Raw genomic sequence first — 20,338 nt, 5'->3', positions numbered from 1 at the left:
GGAATGTGTAAAAAGACACGCTGCTATCATAGCCTTCTTGGTTGTGGCACTTAAAAACACAGCAATACCGCCGGCCTCGAAGTTTCTTTTTCCGCGTTTCACCTATGGTTTCACCTTCATGCACCGCGGTGTGGTTGACGTTTGCTAACATTTCTATTTGTTTGTATTGCTGAAAACTTCCGGCCGCGTCCAAGAGAGCGGCGCTGCATGTTTGTCGAAACTCCAACGCTGGTTCCCCATACTCCCCTCTTAAAAAGCATCGACTCGATGCTGCAAACAAACGAAAGTAATAAAGAAAGCACTCGTAGCAAAGAAACAACAAAATAAGGAAGTTCGTCAGCGTCCGTAAAAGGGTTTTAGACGTATCACGTGGACCACTTCAGATCGTGCGCGGCGCTGCTGTGAGTGCGAAATGCCATCTGGCGCGACCTCATAGTCGAGCGCGCCAATACGTCGGATGACCTTGTAGGGTCCGAAATAGCATCGCAATAGTTTCTCACTGAGTCCTCGTCAGCGTATCGGGGTCCAAACCCAAACACGGTCGCCGGGCTGGTACTCGGCGAAGCGTCGTCGGAGGTTGTAGTGTCGGCTGTCGGTACGCTGCTGGTTCTTGATCCGTAGGCGGGCGAGCTGTCGGGCTTCTTCGGCGCGCTGGAGATAGGCAGCGACGTGAAGATTCTCTTCGTCAGTGACGTGCGGCAGCATGGCGCCGAGCGTCGTCGTCGGGTTTCTTCTGTAAGCCAGCTTAAACGGCGTGATCTGTGTTGTTTCTCGGACCGCCGTGTAGTAAGCGAACGCAGGTGACCACAGTTCACCGCGTAACAAATGTTATCGCACAGCGCAGGACGCACCCGCATGTATGGGAAGTTTCTGGAATGTTATCGACGGTTCCATCCGCTGTCTGTGACTGAACATTGTGTAATCTGATTGCATGTGTGCGCGACGCGAATAATGTAGAGCTTTATGGAATGCACGCGGGTCCCAGCGATTCTGAAACATTCGACGACTGATGTATAAAAGCCGACGCGCTTGACCCGCTGATCAGATTTTCGACGATCGCCGACTGTGTTCGCGGTTTTCGTTGAGCATTGTGTGTAGCCTGTTTTTCTGAGCACAGGTTCGCCCAATAAAGTTTGTTTTGCCATTCACAGTTTTCTTGCTGTGTCCTCAACTGTCACTACCGCGTGACATCTGGTAGAGGTGCAACCAAGAGTGGCGCCGAAGTCAAAAGAAGACCATCTGACGTGTCGAGTCGGTTTCGGTAGCCATCATGCTGGCGTATCGTTGCTTTGTAAATATTGTAAATACAACTTTGCGTGTGATTTCGGCAACGTAACAATACATATATACCTCTGGCGACGTAGAGGTAAATGCGAGAGAAATGATAACGCATTTGTCTTGCATTTACCGCAACGTCAGTAATCAATGCTTTATTTTCTGTACTGTTTCTACTCATTTTGTGCAAACCGTCAAATTCTGGGCCGATACCCCGTGGTGGGTAAGCTCCACTAGTGCAGATGAAACAACTGCCATGTTTTTGTATTCCTTTGTCCCTGCCGTTCGAGCAGAAGATGAAGAAGAATAGCACATTTCGAGCGTCCACGCAATTATGGATCCCCCGCTGCTGCATCCGCTGCCAACACGGCGACGTGCCAGCCAACCCAGGACCAATTCTGCCTCAGGCGACAACGATGCACGGCACAGTGGGCCGTCAGCAGCTGCAGCAGCCAGTCCCCACGGCGACAAAGTACCCCGGTGGGCCACCGAGCTTAACTGTGAGGTCGGCCGGTGGTCGGGTACGGCTGCCACGCGGAGAAGCGCTCCTGAACCTTGCAGCGTTATTCGAACAGCCCACAATCACCCGGTAAGCGCGCAGCTGACGGCATTTTATTGCAAGTCCGACATGAACTCACGCACATTGTGCGGAATAATTGAGCGCATGCAAAATTAGACAAAAAGTAGCGCCCAGCGGCGCAGCAAATCTCCTGTTACTGCGCATGAGCGGCCATATCCCACCTTTTTTCATGTTCAAAGATGGTATATAGCCGCTCCTGGGCCAGGTGAGATTTGCTGTGCCAGTAGGCAAGAACATAGGTATAATTTTCTACAGGAAGATTTAGGGCGACTAACCGTAATCACGTAGCTGTAATCACGTCCAAGCTAGAGCCTTACATTGTAAGCCGTACAAAAGCAATGCCACACTTATTTTATTGCAGGCACGTTTTCTGCAGGCATGCTTTATTAGCACATCAGACACGTAGCGTTAAGAGTCAACCTTGGGCAGCATAAGCTATATCATCTCGTATATGGACATATTTTGCCCGCAGCTGACGGGAAGTTGCAAGAACAGGTGTGCCCTTCATCCAACGTTAGTCTGTACAGCGTGTTCAGAAGCTGCGCCTTGCAGTTTGTGGCAGGTGTTGCTTCCTCTGTGCTCAAAAGCTTTGCTTTCCGAAACTCGACCTGTCTTCGATCTCACATTTGAATTACTAGATATGGTAGACGTCTCAATGGACATGTAGTTGCACACCGCTTGGGCTTTGAACTTTTGAGAAAGTCTTACGTATTTGCTCTCTGTGAGGTCCATGAGGTTTCGGCTTCCTTTCCGAACATGCGCCAGTGTTCAAAGGCAAGGAGCAACGGGTCTCAACCTTTGGATACAAGTTTCGCGTATAATGACTGGCGTATTATATTTCAATATGGAGAGCTATATCCAGTATAAACGAGTGAATTACTAGCGGCGAATCCACGAAATAAAAGGGGCTTTTGGAACGCTCCACATGTCAGGAGTATCTCGTGCTGGAACCTGCGCAAGCGGCGCGTTCAGCTAGCTCACCAGCACCATCTGAACGTCTTCTCGACATGGTGACAGAAGTGGTGTGATGCTGCTAAAATATCTGATCGCAGTACCTTAAGTTCTGCAGCTTCTTTTGGCGCTGTTATGAGTACCAAGTGGTAGTCGGGCCTCCCTCTAATAGGTCGCTTGCCTGCTCCGTCGAAGCGACTCCCAAAGGGGTAGCTGGCTTGCGCTAATGGGGCATCACGCGAAGTTCTCTAAGCTCATCCACGCTATTTTCCGGTCACTTCATGCCGATACTTGCTTGCTGATGACGAACTGAGGTCGGGAGGCTGAACGAACAACAAAAGGTTATGTGTTATGCAGGCACGTACCCAGGGGGGGGGGCCCGGGCCCCCCCCCCCGAAATCAAGTGGCATACCCCCACCCCCCCCTCCCCACCCACGCCACCACTCCTCACACATTACTAAAGCGCCGCCAGATTAATGTTGCGACTTGGCAGCTGTTTATAGGTCAGCCTTATGCTGCCTTTTTCACTCCTCTTAGATGGCGGTAGTTATCGGCATCTCTTGTAATGTGAAGGACAGTTTTCTAATAGATTCCGCACCCGCGCAATTAACTCGAGATGCGTTCAGTTGTCACCATCTATTCAACCGTCACGCGCATAGCTGTTGCTTTTGTTAGTTCAACCTTCTTTGTTTAGGCTGATACTGGGACCAGGAGAGGGATGCGGCTGTTACTCAGCTGGTCTGTACTCTTATGGAGCGAGTTGCAGCCGGAGAAAACGCCAATTGTGTTTAACTTTTCCCTTTGCTTCATTATTTCCTTGAGTTACGGCTCGCCGCGACGCTGGAAGATTCCCGGAACCATATACACGGGATATGGGTTAGATAAGGTGGAAAATAAAATGATGTGAAAGAGCGTCCATCATGAAACCCTGCAATAACCCTTAAACCCATAAGCTAGATGACTGTCGCCCGTTACCTCGTCTGTTTTGCCTTAATTGTATAGCACTTTTCGTGCAAAATTGGAAACTGGAAACAAAAATCGCAAGGAGTTGAGAAATTAAGCGATCTACTAAGGGAGAGAGCCAACGCAACAACCAAACTGCAAGCAAAAGCGAATAATAAAAATGTTAACCGTTGTTTATAAGAATATTTATGGATCAACATCTTTTTATTTAAAAAAACTGGAGGACGCTTAAGCTTCGCCTTCAAGAGTGGAACGCGACAGCGTTCCCGGCGACCCGCCAAGGGATGTAAGACAATGGGCTTCGGCGCAGCGACTACGCGCCCCGCATCGGACGCGGTGAGCGTCGAGCAACGCAGCGTTCGGCGCGGCAACGAAATGTGCGCCTGAGCAAGCGACGCACGCCTCTAAGGCAACACCGCATTCACTAGAGGCGCGTTTGTACCGCTTTGAAGCATGGAAAATTGTCTCTAGGTTCGTATATTATCGCAATCAAAGAAATCCTTTTTTAAGAAGTGTTATGCAAGTGAGATTGGCGAACGCATTGCCAGATGTCATTGTGTCATCATGCGCCCATATGCAACGCAATGTCCGCGGATATATGCATGAAATTGTTGCGGCTGTCCAGTTTCTAAAAGTAAGATTTTCAATGGAATATCTCAGCGAGGTCAAGAGAAAACGCCTCTACAAAGACCTAATTGATGTGATGATGCCTGTTCCCTTGTATCGAAGGATGTACAATCCTGGGCCAGGCAGCAATGTGTTAAAAAGGGTTAAAAGTATGACTATCCGATCGTCAGTCAAAACTTTCTTTTTCATGCTCCATAGTGGCACACTTTCTACAATACCGTGGCTAAAGGAAAAAGGGTTGTTGGTTCCATGGTCGGTTGACTGTGTAATATGCAAAAGGCCTGAAACAATCGAGCACATGTTTCTCGATTGTTGGGATGCCGTATTCTTATGGGACATCTTGCAAAGAACCCTGAAAAAGGAACTGCCGCTTACACCCTACGGCATTCGATTTCTTCCCGTCGAAAGCGAAGGTGTGCCGTACGATATGCTAATGATTCTAGTAATGCACAGTGTTTGGAAAACCAGAATGTCAGTGCGTAATGCGGACGTCAACGCGAGGTCAGCCCGGGACAACTTCAACGAAAGCATCGCATATTTACGAGATGTGTACAAACAGAAGGAAGAAAAGCCAGATTGGTGTGTTTATCTGGACAAACTCCTGACCGTAAAGCGTTTTTTACCCACTTATGCTAGCCAGACACAAGCTAGCATTTTTTATGTGATGTTATGATGGTGTTTTTCACTGTATTGTGCCATGTGGGCAATAAAGAAAAAAAACTCGTGGCTCAGTGGTAGCGCCTCCGTCTCACACTGCGGAGACCCTGGTTCGATTCCCACCCAGCCCATCTTGCAAGTTGTTTTTTATTCATGAAGGACCTGCTTGGATTTATCGCTCACGGCCAACGCCGCCGACACCGACGCCGACGACACCGGCTTTTCTGCGACACGAGCTCCTTAACGCTATCGCGTTAAAAGGAAGTAGAGAGAACGCCGCCGGAAGTGGAGAACAATTACTTGCTTTGAATGACGCTTCTACAGTTATCGGTCGAACCGCATCACGTAGCCACTTCTCTGCTGTGCTTATGTGGCTGTTTTTCTAACCTTTCTCGGTGAGCGCAGTACGTCTAGAATCGCAGAGTCCTGCGCTCTACGTGGTTGTATGGGACTGGCGGCCGCACAGCGTTGCGCAATTCGCGGAACTGTCAAAACTGATCCACACGGCGAAAATAACTGATATTCGAAACTATAACATGAGAAAGACTGAAGAAGCCGTAAAAAAAATGAACGCAGCCTGAAATCAGTAAAAAAGAAACCTGGCATAGGACAAACCATGATGTATGCACTAAAAGACGAGAGGGACAATATCATAAGCAATCTCGAAGATACAGTAAAAGCAGCGGAAAAATTCTAAGCTGACCCGTATACAGTACCCAGAGGAGTCACGATACCTCACTTAGAAACAGTAATGAACAGGATACAGAAACTCTCCTATAACTAGCGATGAGGTCAGAAGGGCCCTGCAAGACTTGAAACGATGAAGAGCGGGAGGAGAAGGTGGAATAACAGTCCATTTAATCAAAGATGGAGGATACATAATGCTTGGAAAACTGGCGGCTCTTTATACGAAGTGTATATCGACTGCAAGGGTCCCAGAAAACTGGAAGATTGCAGACATTATACTAAACCACAAAAAAGGAGACGTTAAAGAATTGAAAAATTATAGGACCATTAGCTTGCGCCTTGTATTATATAAGATATTTACCAAAATAATCTCCAATAGAATAAGGGCAACACTGGATTTTGTCAACCAAGGGAACAGGCTGGCTTCAGGAAGATATACCTTACAATGGATCACATCCATGTCATCAATCAGGTTATCGCGAAATCTGCAAAGTACAATAAGCTTCTCTATGTGGCTTATATAGATTACGAAAATGCATTTGATTCAGTAGAGATACCAGCAGCCTAGAGGCACTATGTAATCAAGGACTACAGAACGCTTAGGTAAATTTCTTGAAAAATATTGCTACATGCGTGTGGTATTTGTTTGTTTGAACGAGGTGCGTGGGCGCCATCACTCCAGAAAAGAGGAGGAAGAACGAACTGGGCTCGCGCTGTGAATCTAACCGGTCAGCGCTGCAACCGTTGTTGTAAATATAATCTGTAAATAGTTTCTCGTCTTACTGGCTCGTTCTTCGCGCAAGAATATATACAGAGGTTCTACAGCTACCTTAATTCTACACAAGAAAAGCAGGGAGATACCTATAGGGAAATGGGTCAGACAGGGAGACGCAATTTCTCCAAAGCTATTCACTGCGTGCGTAGAAGAATTCAAGCTATTAAACTAGGAAGGCTTAGGAGTAAAGATCGACGGCAAGTATTTCAGCAACCTTCGGTTTGCCGATGACATTGTTCTATTCAACAACAATGCAGACGAGTTGCAAAAAATGATTGGAGACCTTAACAGAAAGTGTGTAAGAGTGGGGTTGAATATTAATATGCAGAAGATGACGATAATGATAATTAGCCGGGCAAAGGAACAAGAGATCAGGATGGCCAGTCGGCCAGAGACTGTGGAGGAGTACGTTTACCTAGGTCAATTAATCACAGGGAGCCGTGATCATGAGAAGGAAATTCAAAGAATAAAAATAGGTTGAATCGCATACGGCAGACATTACCAGCTCCTGACTGGAAGCTTACCATTATTATTGAAAAGTAAGGTGTGCAATCAGTGCATTTTGCCAGTGCTGACACATGGGGCAGAGTCTTGAGAATGAGTTAAGAACCGCGCAAAGAACGATCGAACGAAGATTGCTAGGCATAACGTTAAGAGAGAGAAAGAGAGCGGTTTGGATCAGAGAACGAACGGGTATAGACGATATTCTAATTGACATCAAGAGGAGAAAATGTAGCTGGGCAGGTCATGTAATGCGCCGGTTAGATAACCGTTGGACCATTAGGGTTACAGAATGGGTACCAAGAGAAGGAAAACGCAATCGAGGACGACAAAACACTAAGTGGAGCGATGAAATTAGGAAATTTGCGGGCGCAAGTTGGAATCGGTTGGCGCAGGACAGGGGTAAATGGAGATCTCAGGGAGAGGCCTTCGTCCTGCAGTGGACATAAAACAGGATGATGATGATGATGATGACGACGACGACGACGATGATGATGATGATGATGGAGGTGGTGGGCCCCCTCCCCCCCCCGAAAAAAAATCCGGAGTGCGTGCCTGGTGTTATGTTCTACTGGTGTTGGGGCATACATATTGTTACGGAAGGATGAAAGAAGAGAGAGGATGAAGATCGCGGCACGCTGGCTGCTGCGTGTTGTTGGTAGTCAGCCATCTTAACTACTCTGACTCATTTTGTATATACACTGTAAATACAATCTTTCAGTACTCCCAACATCCCCGGTGCGGGGTACCACGTCTGGAAACGGAGCTTCGCAGTGGACGTCGCATCACCGTCCGCGCCTTGAATGACTTTAAGCACGCGGGATCAACGTCGTTGGCGCCTCCTACGTCACCGTCGCCAGCTACGTCGCTGTCACCTTCGGTTGTCGTGCAACCCAAGGATCCGGGAACTTTCTGCGGGACCGATGGCGCCGACGTTGAAGAGTGGGTGGCTATATGTACAAACGCGTGAGTGGAATCAACAGATGGGACCCTACGCTTATGCTAGCTACCCGCCGTGGTTATGGCGGGTGGTTATGGCAGCTATGGTGTTGGGCTGCTGAGCACGAGGTCGCGGGATCGAATCCCGGCCACGGCGGCCGCATTTCGATGGGGGCGAAATGCGAAAACACCCGTGTGCTTAGATTTAGGTGCACGTTAAAGAACCCCAGGTGGTCAAAATTTCCGGAGTCCTCCACTACGGCGTGCCTCATAATCAGAAAGTGGTTTTGGCACGTAAAACCCCAAATATTATTATTATTATGCTAGCTAACCTATTGTTCTACCTATGAAGCACGGCAGATGTTTGGTACGAAAACCATGAAGAGGAGCTAACCAGCTGGGACCAATGCAAAAAGAAGTTGACAGAGCTGTTTGGCAAACCAGCCAGCCGTAAAATTGCCACAAAGCAGGAACTGGCCTCTCGTGCCCAATCACCCACAGTCCTATGTCTCGTATATCCAGGACGTGCTGGCACTCTGTTGTAAGTAAAGCCGATCACGACATGACAGAAGCTGAGAAAGTCGAGCACGTGCTTAAGGACATTGCTGACGACGCGTTTAATCTGGTCACGTGCAAAAGCTGCTCTACAGTTGATGCTATCATTAAAGAGTGCCGACAATTCGAGCAGGCCAAAAGCAGGCGCGTCTTGCAACCATTCGCCAGACTTCCCAATACTGCCGCAACGTCGACGTGTGAAGATAGCCCGCACAGCAGCATGCGTCAACCTCAGAGGACGTGGTTCGAATCGTTCGACGTGAACTGGACGCAATGGCGACCGCAGCTTTCTGTTCGCGCGCAGCCCTGATGCTACTACTTTTTCATTTCCACTCGTACAAGCCATCGTTCGCCAGGAACTTGAAAACATTGGTTTACATTTTGTCAGTGCTGTCGTCAATCCCAGAGCTAACGAACGCCTTTCTACTATTTTCGCTGCACCCCGACGCTTGTCTCCGCGTTATCGCAACCCGACTGAGTGGACAACTGCGGATGACCAGCCGATATGTTTCACCTGTCGCCGCATTGGTCATGTCGCCCGATACTGTCGCAACTCATGGCCCTCAACACCTCCCACGCCGACTAACCTGAGCCGTTTTAATGGAAATACACGCAATGTTTCACCCACCGCCGAGTCTAACAGCGCCGACAACTCTGCTAGGAACACGTGGTACAGGCTCACCATCGCCGCGTGGACACCAGTGTCGTTCACCAAAAACGCGTCGCCCATCTTCCCATTCGCCGCAGCCACGTCGCCTTTCGTCCATTGTCGCTTTTGGCAGCACGCTTTCGCAAAACTAAGAAATGCAGCCCTCGGAGGTGGTGCTGCATTGACTACTACTGCAGCAGTTCCCCTGACTGTGCCCACAAAGAAAAGTGTAATTGACGTTAACATAGACGGCTTACCTGTTCAAGCACTCGTCGACACTGGAGTGCGCGTGTCTCTGTTGAGTGCTAGCCTACGTAGACGTTTAAAGGGACACTAAAGCGAAATAATAAATCAGTTGCGACTAATATAGCATTGTTTAAGAACCCTGCAGACAATCATTTCAATATAATAGTTTGATTATTAGATGAGAAAATGAGGGTCGATGTATGAGTATTTGAATTTGACGCCGAAACCCCGACGCCAGTGCGTCAGTGTGACGTCAGTGATTCCAAAGTATGTTTTCGCATTTAGGCCCTGTTTGCTGAGTAAAGGTTCTCAAAACTTGCCATGTTGAATAGTTGTTTCCTTTAGAACACAATGTAGTCAATCTGTACCGCTACATAATTAGGTAGGCCTTATATAATAATAATAATAATAATAATACCTTTATTGCCAATGATCAAATCAGTACATTCATACAGGCCTGCCAAAGCCTTTGAAGGCTTGAGCGGCAGCGCCTGGCAGGCAGCAAAACCATACACGGTACATTGATAGACCAGTTATAAGCAGCGAACTCAAGTATAGAACACGAAAAAAGGTTATTAGAATTTATACAGTGTCTATGAAAAGATATTTCATTGAGCATAATGAAACACAGAAGTACAGCAATGCGTGTGAACAAAAATTACCATGAGATAATGCACAACCATATACCAGACTGACCGTCATGGTGCAAAGGAATCGCACAGTCACATGCACGAACATAAGCAATAACGGTAAATAAACGGAACAAGTACGCCTTTACGAAAAGATACGCTTTAGCAGTCTCTTTAACTTATATTTCGTTTTTGCACAGAAGGTGCTGTGCGGTAATTTATTGAAGTAGGTGGGCACATAATGGGCCCGAGCTCTAGTGCCGTACCTTGTGGAACAACGATGGAGAAGATGCCATCAAAACTCATGACGTCACAGCGACCGCGTGCGGAACTTCAAGGAGGCGTCGCCACCCATCTTTCGTTCTTGCGCTTTTTCTGGTTTACCAAGCGTTTTATCGTGGTAAGAGTGGTGTTTTTAGTGTCATAGAAAGGTAATTTACTAATGCAGAAGAAATCATTTTTCTCCTTAGCGTCCCTTTAAACAAGGTCCTCACCCCAGCAGCTGCCCGAGTGCTTCGTGTGGCCGACGGCGGCGTGCTGGTTCTTCTTGGAATGTGTACGGCGCGTTTAGGTATAGCCAGCCGCCCTACTTCTGTTCTCTTTGATGTGATGGACAACTGCTCTCACGACGTTATCCTTGGATTGGACTTTTTATCCCATCATCCCGCTCTCGACTGCGCAACCGGTGTTCTTCAGTTGGAACTGCCTCAAGTCGTCGATGCTCCGAGCACCGCTCCACCGCACTTCTGTTCGCTTCACGATGTGCGTCTGCCACTTGAGGCAGTCACTTACCTTGCTTTGACCGCACAGCCACAGATTCCTGACGGTGAATATGTCCTTCGCCCCATCATCGACGTGCTTTTGAACCGGAACGTTGCTCTTCCGCATACGCTGGTGACGATTCTGAATTTCAGCCTGTGCCTTCAAGTGCTTCCAGCCGGCATGTTCTTGGTCAGCGTTTCTAATATTAATAGATAGTTTTAGCTGGGCGAATTTACGGCCAGCGGGGCGGAGCGAGCGAGCGGATACACCTGCGGGGAGGCGCGGGAGAAAATAGTTTTAGCCGGGCGGATCACCCGTGTTCTCGAGCGGAGTAGAGTCACTTAAAGCCCCTTGATAATTTGAAAGTAGCGCCACTTTGTGAACTTTGCCGCCGCGCCGCCAACCCTCGCACATCCTCCTCGCCCGCCTCTCCACTCGGCGCTTTTCTGACCGATGATTGGCCGCTGCGGCCGGCCCCAGCCGTCGCCTTGGAAACGCGCGCGAAAGCGTCGCTTTGCTTGTGTTGTTTTACTTCAGCGCCATGGGCAGGCCGTGTTCCTCTGTCGCGGGTCGAGCTTTATTCATCTAATTCGAACTCTGCATTTCACACCGCGTTATGCCGGGTTGCTGCGCATTTCAGTGCACAAGCCGGCGTGAAAATGGCTTCATGCTTATCACGATTCCTCGAGGGATGAACGACATCAGTCGCAGAAAAAAGTGGATTCACAACATCGGACGTAAGGAGTTCACTCCGACGAATCACACCGTCCTCTGCGAGGTACTGTGCATTGATTGGTACATGAACTAGTCTGTATACTTGAAACTTCTTGCGAGCTCGTCAAGAGGCTGACAATCTTGCTTAATTCGCTCATCATTGTGTGTCGTTTCGAATGTTATCCTTTCCACTTGATGGCATTGCTGTGTGTTGCGCCTATTATAGCCGCCTTAATTTCCGAGTCTCGGTGTGGGTTTCCCGCTAAAATGTTTCCATGGCGTACGTATTTTTTTTCCAGTATATACACGTGCTTCTAACGGTGGCGCAGAATAGGAAGCATGTCGATTTTCGTAGCGTGTAAGGCAGACTATCTCCCGTGTGCCCAAGAGCTTTGGTGGGGTCGAAAAAAACAATGTCGTTGGGCACTATATACGGCAGCGTGAGAAATTTCTTAGCGCGCGTACACGTGACCTCAAATATTAATTTAGGCTTATCAGTTTGGTTTATTTGATCACTAAATACCCTGAAACCCTTCTTTATCACGCGTCTGTTCGAGTAGGCCTTAATAAATTACGCAGCCGAGTATTAGCTACGCTTTAAAAATTGATTCATGCGAAAGTCTCCCTGAGGTGCATTGGAATTAACTTTATAGCGTTTTGTGAATTTTTCTGTGCGAGTATATTTTGCTAGCACAGGTTTTCTTAACAATATTGCATAACATTGCAGCTACATTTCGATACTGATCAGTTTGAGCCGCTAATACTGCAGAAGTACGGGAAGAAGAAATTAAAGCCTAATGCGATTCCAACCATTTTTTTCTCATCGGAGTGCACCTAAGCAAAGGAAGCCTCCTGCGGTAAGGCTGCCACTCCCAAACAAAAGCGGTGAATGATATTTGTTGCATTTTTCTGCAGCATGAACGACAAATATCTAGTAAAACATTAACTTTGTACATAGATACCCAGTAAAAAGCTAGCAATGTGCCGATGACTCGCGAACATTTTCCGGAATTAAATTTCCTGTCGGTGTATATGAAATATTTGTTTCGCTCCAGCATGCGTACCTGCGAACAACGTCACAGCAGTAGTGCCTGCCAAGTCATCCTGTGAGCATGCTTTTTTTTTAATTGCGCTTGCAAGCATACCTAAACCGGTGCTTCGGGCTTTCAGGAGGCTTTGGCTTTTCCATTTCAGTCCCACCCGAAGAAGATGTCTCGATTTATAATGACAGTGACGAGCAGTGCACTCCTAACGGTGAGTACTAGCTTGGTCACACCGCATGCATTTGCAGTGCCTAACATTGTCCTTTCACGCAGATTTCTTGACAGCCGGAGAACTGCCTGATGGCAGCGTCATGCCTTCAAGTCCTGCTTCGTCTACCCTTGAACATGATGGTAAGAGGCATTGATTTTTTCTTCAAACATATTAGTTGCATGGTCGCAAGATGCTTGCCGTTCTACAAATTGCTCGCTGCTGCTCAAAGCGCTCGCAATGGTATAAATACTTGAGATCAGGGACTCAGTATTTGAACAGTGCTTGGCTCCCTCATTTCAGTCGAAGCCGAAGATATCGAGGTTGATGAGTGCACAAAGGTGCCTTTTACAGACGGTAAGTGTAGGTTTGACTAGATATCTGTTACCTTTGTCTGATGCCCCTTTTTTTAGCAGATCAGGAAACAGCCACGTACTCTGCGGACCGCATAGCGACACCAGAGCCTCCTGCATCTGATCTTGAGCATGCTTGTAAGATTTTGTAAGATTGTGCAACGTTGAAGTGTCTATTTTATTATATTTAGAAATTTGTCCCTGGTGCCTGAATGAATACTTATTTTTTTCTTTAGCAACACACCAAGCCCTATTAGACCGCATATCACAACTGGAGCGCCTTCATGAGGAGTCGAAGAGAAAACTAGGAGCTGCTAAGAGAAGATATCTTAAAAGTGAACAAGAAAAAGATCGGCTGAAGTCAAAGATTAAACACATTTTCAGTGACGACCAGATGAGGTCAATGGAGCGGCTTTCAGCACAAGGGACGCGCTGGGAGGCCAACACGCTTGTAAAGTCACTAAAGCTGCGTCTGTCCTGCGGGTCCCAAGGCTACAGTCTGCTGAGAAATCAAGGTTTGCCGTTTCCGTCCGAGCGCACACTCCAACGCCATTTGGAGAATTTGAAGTTTCAGCCTGGGCTTCTTCAAGACATGATCGAGCCTCTCAGAATGAAGGTATACTAAATAACTATGTATACATGAGCCTCATACATAAAAGCGCTACGGTTCTGAATCTGCCTGTAAGACATGAGAGGTAATTGAGTGCTATGAAATGGTAATGGCATTAAGGTTCCTTTTAATAGTATTATGATTTACTACGAGTATACATTAAAGCGACTGTGTTATTTTGTTTCTCTCAATACTATAAAAATTGCTGCAATATTTCTGTCTACGGTATTGCTTTGAAGATAGATCAGAGTTTAAATATGGCTGTGGTGGATGTTATATTTACACCGTGGTGCGTATTATGTTTTTTTTCCTCCTAGATTGACCTCATGAAGCCTGAAGAGCGCCACGCCACCCTAATGATTGACGAAATGGAAGTTACACCAGAGCTTGTTTACGATCACTCATGTCGCTGTGCAGGGTGTCTACCAAGTTGACATTTCCAAATTCCCCGAGTTTTCCAGGTTTTCCCTGAGTGCCATTGCAAATTTCCCTGAGTGATGCAGAACTATGTTTTATCTCAAGACGGGCTGAAAACATGTCGCCTGATGCTGTCACTCCCTAGTAGACACATGAAAAAAATAAGAAAGCGACTTAATCCAATTTGAATACTAACGAGTAGTGTTAATGTTATTCAAAAAGAGAATAGAAGGCAGTGGTTAGTAAAATGCACAGCAAATAAAGTGTCTTCGAAAAACATTGCAATGGAGTCGGACATTCTCAAATACGAATAAAAAGGAGATGCATATAGAAGCAAACATTGTCGAATATGAGCTATTTCTATCAACTGATCGCAAGCTCAGTGGTATGAGGCCCGAACTTTGTCACAATTGAGATTCTCTCTCAACAGCTCGTAAGTCAACCTCAACTGTTCTGACATACTCTCAGCCCGCGCACGACGCCCGAGTGTTGTGTTTTACTGCTTTAAAGAGTTTATTTTGGTTTGGATGAAGGACACCTGCATCTCGGCATCGGCCAAAACTTTATTTTTTGAGCTCAAGCTCCTCCAAAACGGCGGCAGCAAGCTTCCTTTCCCGTTGATTCCTCAATGCGTAGTTCATTTCTGTTCTTGTCCTCCTTCCGCCTCTCGTTCGCCCCAAGGACCATTTGAAGCATCTTGGTCAGTTGCACAGTCCACGACCGATTTTTCGAACTCCCTAGGGGCCGCGAAAACATCCGAAAAATCGGCCATTTGCAAAAAAATAAATGCGTGTCATTTACTACCCTTAGGGACTCAAACTGCCACAGGCACGTTCGAAAACGCTCTGAAGGCCTGTCGCTACACATATTAGACATATCGGTGCTCGTAATGTGACAGGAAATACCGGCTGCACGCATGTATAATTAAGGAATACATACTGTGTTCCGTGGCAATAGCCCCTTCCCACGCTTGTTATGCTTCACTGCAATACTTTTGTGTATGCTTCACCAAGTAACATTTCTTTACAAAGGCGAAGCTGACTTTCAGGAACCGGCATTTTCTATGCCAATCGCGAGGATCACGAAGGCGGAGTCCATGCCATTGCTGACACCAGCGAATTGTTTCAATAAAAAACTCGGCACCCAACGGCAAGAAGTTTCATAGCGAACGTCGAAGCAGCTAGGCCTAGCGCTGCCGCAGTGGTGGCAACGGCTGCCAGCGGATCTGCGTTCGAGAGCGCCGGTTCGAGGTGGCGAAGTAATCAAAACGGCAGCCGTGGTGCCTTTGATTATTGCCGTTTCGGACCTGCCGTTACGGCAAAACGTCCGGAAAATCGGACGGCGAAGAGTTCTTGCGTCGGACATTTCACACGTTCTGATACGTTGACTCTATGGGGTACGTGACGGTGCCGCGAAGCCGTCCAAATTATCGGGAATCCGGAAAGTCAGTCCTTGACTGTACACTAGCAACTCCTCCAGCCGACGACAGAGCGTCAAAGACGATTCATTACGATTCCTGTCTGTTACTCGAGCCAGCATTATTGCGACTTTCGACCCTTTCAGTAAAATTGCCGCTAATTTTCCCTGATAGAGGCCCAAATTCCCTGAGTTTTCCCTGACTTTTTCCAGACAACTAAAAATCCCTGAGAATTCCCGGTTTTCCCGGTTTTCCCGGTTGGTAGACACCCTGCTGTGTTCTCGGCGCTCCGACACTACCTTTGAAATGAAATGAAATGAAAGTTTATTTTCCATCTTGTAAGGTACAGATCTTGTAAGATACAGATGGAGGGGTGGAGGAAAAAAAGCTGTCCATTGAACAGCTTGACAAGTCCCCCATCCCTCATTTGGGCAGAGGCAGCATCACATTCTTTCATTCAAATATACTTTATCTGACGGTTCCCTGCCGGAAGATGCGCTAGCTACTCACGGCCTAGTGTTCATGTTAGGAGGGTTGTCCACTAGGTGGAAACAAACGATTGCTTATCATTTAACGGGGAATTCATTCGATGCTGTAACACTGAAGGAAGAAGTAATTGAAGTAATAACGGAATGCGAGGCACTGGGATTGAAAATTCATGCCGTGACCTCCGACATGGGGGGCGGAAACCTGGCGCTCTGGAGGCTATTTGGCATTCATGCAGGAAGACACAGCCGGCCGCACACAAGCTGTGTTCACCCCTGTGACCCTACACGAAAGCTGTGGTTTTTTGCTGATGTGCCTCACTTACTAAAAAATTTGAGGAACCACTTGACTAAGGGTCAGTTAATTTACCTTCCGGGTGATGTACTTAAAAAAAATGGCCTGCCAACTAACGTTGTAAACCTTGAATATATCAAGATTCTTGTCCAGCGTGATGCAAAATCTGAGCTCAAACTTGCCCCTCACCTTAAACCTGCATGTGTAGACCCTACTCATTATGACAAAATGAAAGTAAATTTGGCTTACAGTTTATTTCACAACGACACATCAGCTGGTTTGCACGTTTTGGTAGAGAAAGGCTTACTGTCGAAAAATGCGCTTTCGACGGCATGGTTTGTCGCAACGGTCTTCCGCTGGTTTCGCTTCTTGACATCACGAACCAGCAAGCTCGCGTTTAGCAACGCAGATGGTGGAGCTTATGAGGATGGTGTATCATTTCTGAATGAGACAGTCGAATTGTTTTCCAAAATTTCTATTGGTTCGCAGACTAAGGCGGGATGGAAGCCTGTTCAAACAGGCATCATTTTGTCAACACTGTCTGCACTCGAAGTGCAAGACATGCTACTAAAGAAGTGCGATTTCGAGTATGTTTTATTAAGTAGGTTCAGTCAAGATGGACTTGAGAACCTGTTCTCAACTCTGCGGGCAAAAAAACCCATCCCACGGCTCTACGAGTTCAAGTGCAGCCTTAGGAGCGCAACACTAGCGCAGTTTCTAAGGCCGAGTAGGTACGGTAGCTACTCAGATGATGAAGCATATTTGCTCATAGGTTTGAACGCAGAAAAAGAACAGAATGAAGAGGGCAGCATTATAGCTCCCTCTGACCTTCTAGACTTAAGCTCGGAAGGAGAGGAGTCGCTAGTGTACCTAGCAGGGTACGTTATTTCCAAAATAACAAAGAAGCTTCATTGCGAAGACTGCAGTGCTTCTCTAACTTCTAATGACGCAAGCTGCAGACTCAGGGTGTCTACCAAGTTGACACTTCTAAATTCCCTGAGTTTTCCAGGTTTTCCCTGAGCACCTGTGCGAAATTCCCTGAATGACCCAGAACTTTGTTTTATGTCAAGACAGGCCGACACCACGTTGCCCGATGCAGTCACTCTCTAGTAAGCATACTGAAACAAAAAAAAAAGACTTAATCCAGTTTGAATAGTAAGGAGTAATATCTATTTTATTTAAAAAGAAAACAGAAGGAAGGTGTAAAATGCACAGAGAAAGAAATGGTAAAGCCCATTCCAAATTGAGTCGAACATTTTCAAATACGAATGAAAAGGAGATGCATACATAAGTAAATATTTTTTTAATATCAGCTATTTCCATCAACGGATAGCAAGCTCATCTGTATGAGGTCCTGAACTTTGTCACAACTAATTATTAAGGTTCTCTCTCAGCAGCTGGAAAGTCAACCTCAACTGTCCTGACATACTCTCAGCCCGTACACAACATCTCAGTGTTGGGTTTCATTGCTTAAACAATTTATTTTGGTTTGGATGAGGGTCACCTGTGTCTCAGCGTCAGCCAACACTTAGTTTTTTTAGCTCAAGCTCCTTCAAAAAGGCGCCGGCAATTCCTTTCCCGTTAATGCCTCAGTGCGTCGGTCCTTTCTGTTCTAATCCTCCTTCTGCCACGCTTTCACCACATGGATCATCTGAAGCATCCTCTTGGTCAGTTGTACAGTCAACATTTGATTTTTCAAATTTCCGAGGGGCCGCAAAAAAAAAAACGAAAAAGAAACGGGCAGTCTGAAAAAAATTAGTGCATGTCTTTAACTGCCTTTACGGGCTAAAATTACCACAGGCAAGTCTGAAAAAGCTCTGAAGGCCTGCCAGTACGCTTATTAGGCATATCAGGGCTTGTATTGTGAAAGGAGACGGGGTGCACGCATGTGTAATTAAGGAATACATACTATGTCCCGTGACAATTGCCCCCTTCCCACGCTTGTTATGCTTCACCGCCTAACACTAGTGTACTGAGGCGAAGCTAACTTTCGGACTGGCATTACGCAACGCGCTGTGCTCTGCGAGTTTCAAAGCCAATCGCGAGGATTACAAAGGCGGAGTCGGTGCCATTGGTGATAGCGGCGAATTCTTTCAATGAAAAACACGGCACCGCACGGCAAGAAGCTTAATAGCGAACATAGAAGCAGCTAGGCCTAACGTTGCCGCGGTGGTGGTTACGGCTGCCAGCGGATCTGCCTGCGGGAGTGCCGGTTCGAGGCGGCGAGATAATCAAAATAGCGGCGGTGGCGGCTTTGATTAAAGCCATTTCAGACCTGCAGTCAGGGCAATATACATTGACTATATGGAGTGCGTGGTGGTGCCGCAAAACCGTGCAAATTATCGGGCATGTCCGAAAAATCGGGCGTCTAGAAAATCGGTCGTTAACTACTCTGGCAATACATCGTGCCGATGACACGGCGTCAATGACGATTCGTTGCGATTCCTCTGTTACTGGAGCCAGCATTAACACGACTTTCGTTCCCTTTCAATAAAGTTACAGCTAATTTTCCCTGATGGAAGCACAAATTCCCTGAGTTTTCCCTGGGTTTTTCCAGACTGTTCAAATTCCCTGAGAATTCCCGGTTTTCCCGGTTTTCCAGGTTGGTAGACACCCTGAGACTAATTCAGCTCAAAAACTACTCCTCATCGCACTTGTCGCCTTACCACCTTACCACCTTAGCACCTTATCTGGTCGCCCGCGCTCGCTCGCACTGACGGGAGTTTCACCTCCTAAATGTCTTACTCCGTGCCCCGGACATACGTCTCCTCCTCGAATCGTCCCGTGACGTCTGATTTCGGCAAATGGCCTCTAGGCCAAACATCTGTTGTTCCCCACCGTATCAACACTGGAGACACGAGTCATATTTGTCGGCGTCCCTTTCTTATATCGCATGCTGAACGTAGTTATCCAGTCAGAAGTGGACAAAATGCTCCGCAAAGGGGTCATCGAACCATTAGCAAGCCCTCGGGCTTCGTCTGTCGTCCTTGTGCAAAAACAAAAAAAAATATCGTACCTGGCGTTCTTGCGTCGGTTATCGCCATTTAAACAAGATCACCCGAAAAGACGTCTACCCACTACCATGCATTGATAACGCCTTGGACTGCTTGCACGGAGCTAAATACTAGTCCATCAATTTTCCATCCGTCTACTGGCAGATTTCAGTTGATGAAATGGACCACGAGAAGACGGCCTTCACGTATGATGGCTTATATCAGTTCAAAGTCATGCCCTTTGACCTATGCAATGCTCCTGGGACATTTGAACGTATGATGGACTCTCTTTTGCGAGGCTACAAATGGACCATCTGTCTCTATCAGTTGTCTCTATTACCTTGACGATGGTTATTGTTTTTTCTCCCACGTTCGGCAGCCACCTTACCCAACTCGCTGCCATTCTTGCGGTCTTCCGAAAACCTCCACAAAGTGTCAATTCGGGCACCGTCAGATTACAGTGTTGGGACACCTCGTTGACGCATCCGGTGTCCAACCAGATCCGGAAAAAGTTCGCGCCGTACGCAGTTTCCCTGTGCCACGTTCTGCTTCTGACGTGCACTGTTTCGTCGGCCTGTGTTCTTACTTTCGCTGTTTCGTCAAAAATTTCGCCAACGTTGCTCTGCCTTTGACGGATCTTCTAAAGAAGAACACGCCGTTCCCATGGGGCCCTGAGCAAGCTCACACGTTCGCCGCTCTCATCGGATTTCTGACCACCCCTCCCACACTTGCCCACTTTGATCCATCTGCACCGACCGAAGTCTACACTGACGCAAGCGGCCATGGCATCGGCGTTCTTCCCGGCCAACATCAGAATGGTACCGAGTGCGTGATAGCTTACGCCAGCCGCCTGCTGTCACCTCCCAAGAGAACTTACTCCATCTACGAGCGGGAGTGCTTGGCTTTAGTTTGGGCTGTCGCCAAGTTCCGGCAGTATTTGTACGGCCGCACATTTTCGGTTGTTACAGACCACCACGCACTCTGGTGGCAGTCTTCCCCCCGGCACC

The 20,338-nt window shown here is 47.3% G+C and overlaps 1 protein-coding gene across 1 annotated transcript in view; it reads left to right on the top strand.

Annotated features, from left to right (window-relative positions):
• Positions 1-1,581: 1,581 nt before the first annotated feature.
• The window catches only part of LOC135909344 (uncharacterized), a 74,617-nt gene continuing 55,860 nt past the window's right edge, over positions 1,582-20,338 (top strand). Inside the window, exon 1 of the mRNA XM_065441289.2 lies at positions 1,582-1,864. Coding sequence (XP_065297361.1) covers positions 1,610-1,864 — 255 coding nt within the window. The 5' untranslated portion in view covers positions 1,582-1,609. The remainder of the gene's footprint in view (positions 1,865-20,338) is intronic.

Source organism: Dermacentor albipictus, chromosome 1 (assembly GCF_038994185.2).
Source record: "Dermacentor albipictus isolate Rhodes 1998 colony chromosome 1, USDA_Dalb.pri_finalv2, whole genome shotgun sequence".
Classification (NCBI taxonomy): domain Eukaryota; kingdom Metazoa; phylum Arthropoda; class Arachnida; order Ixodida; family Ixodidae; genus Dermacentor; species Dermacentor albipictus.
This window is presented reverse-complemented; position numbering and strand designations above follow the sequence as displayed.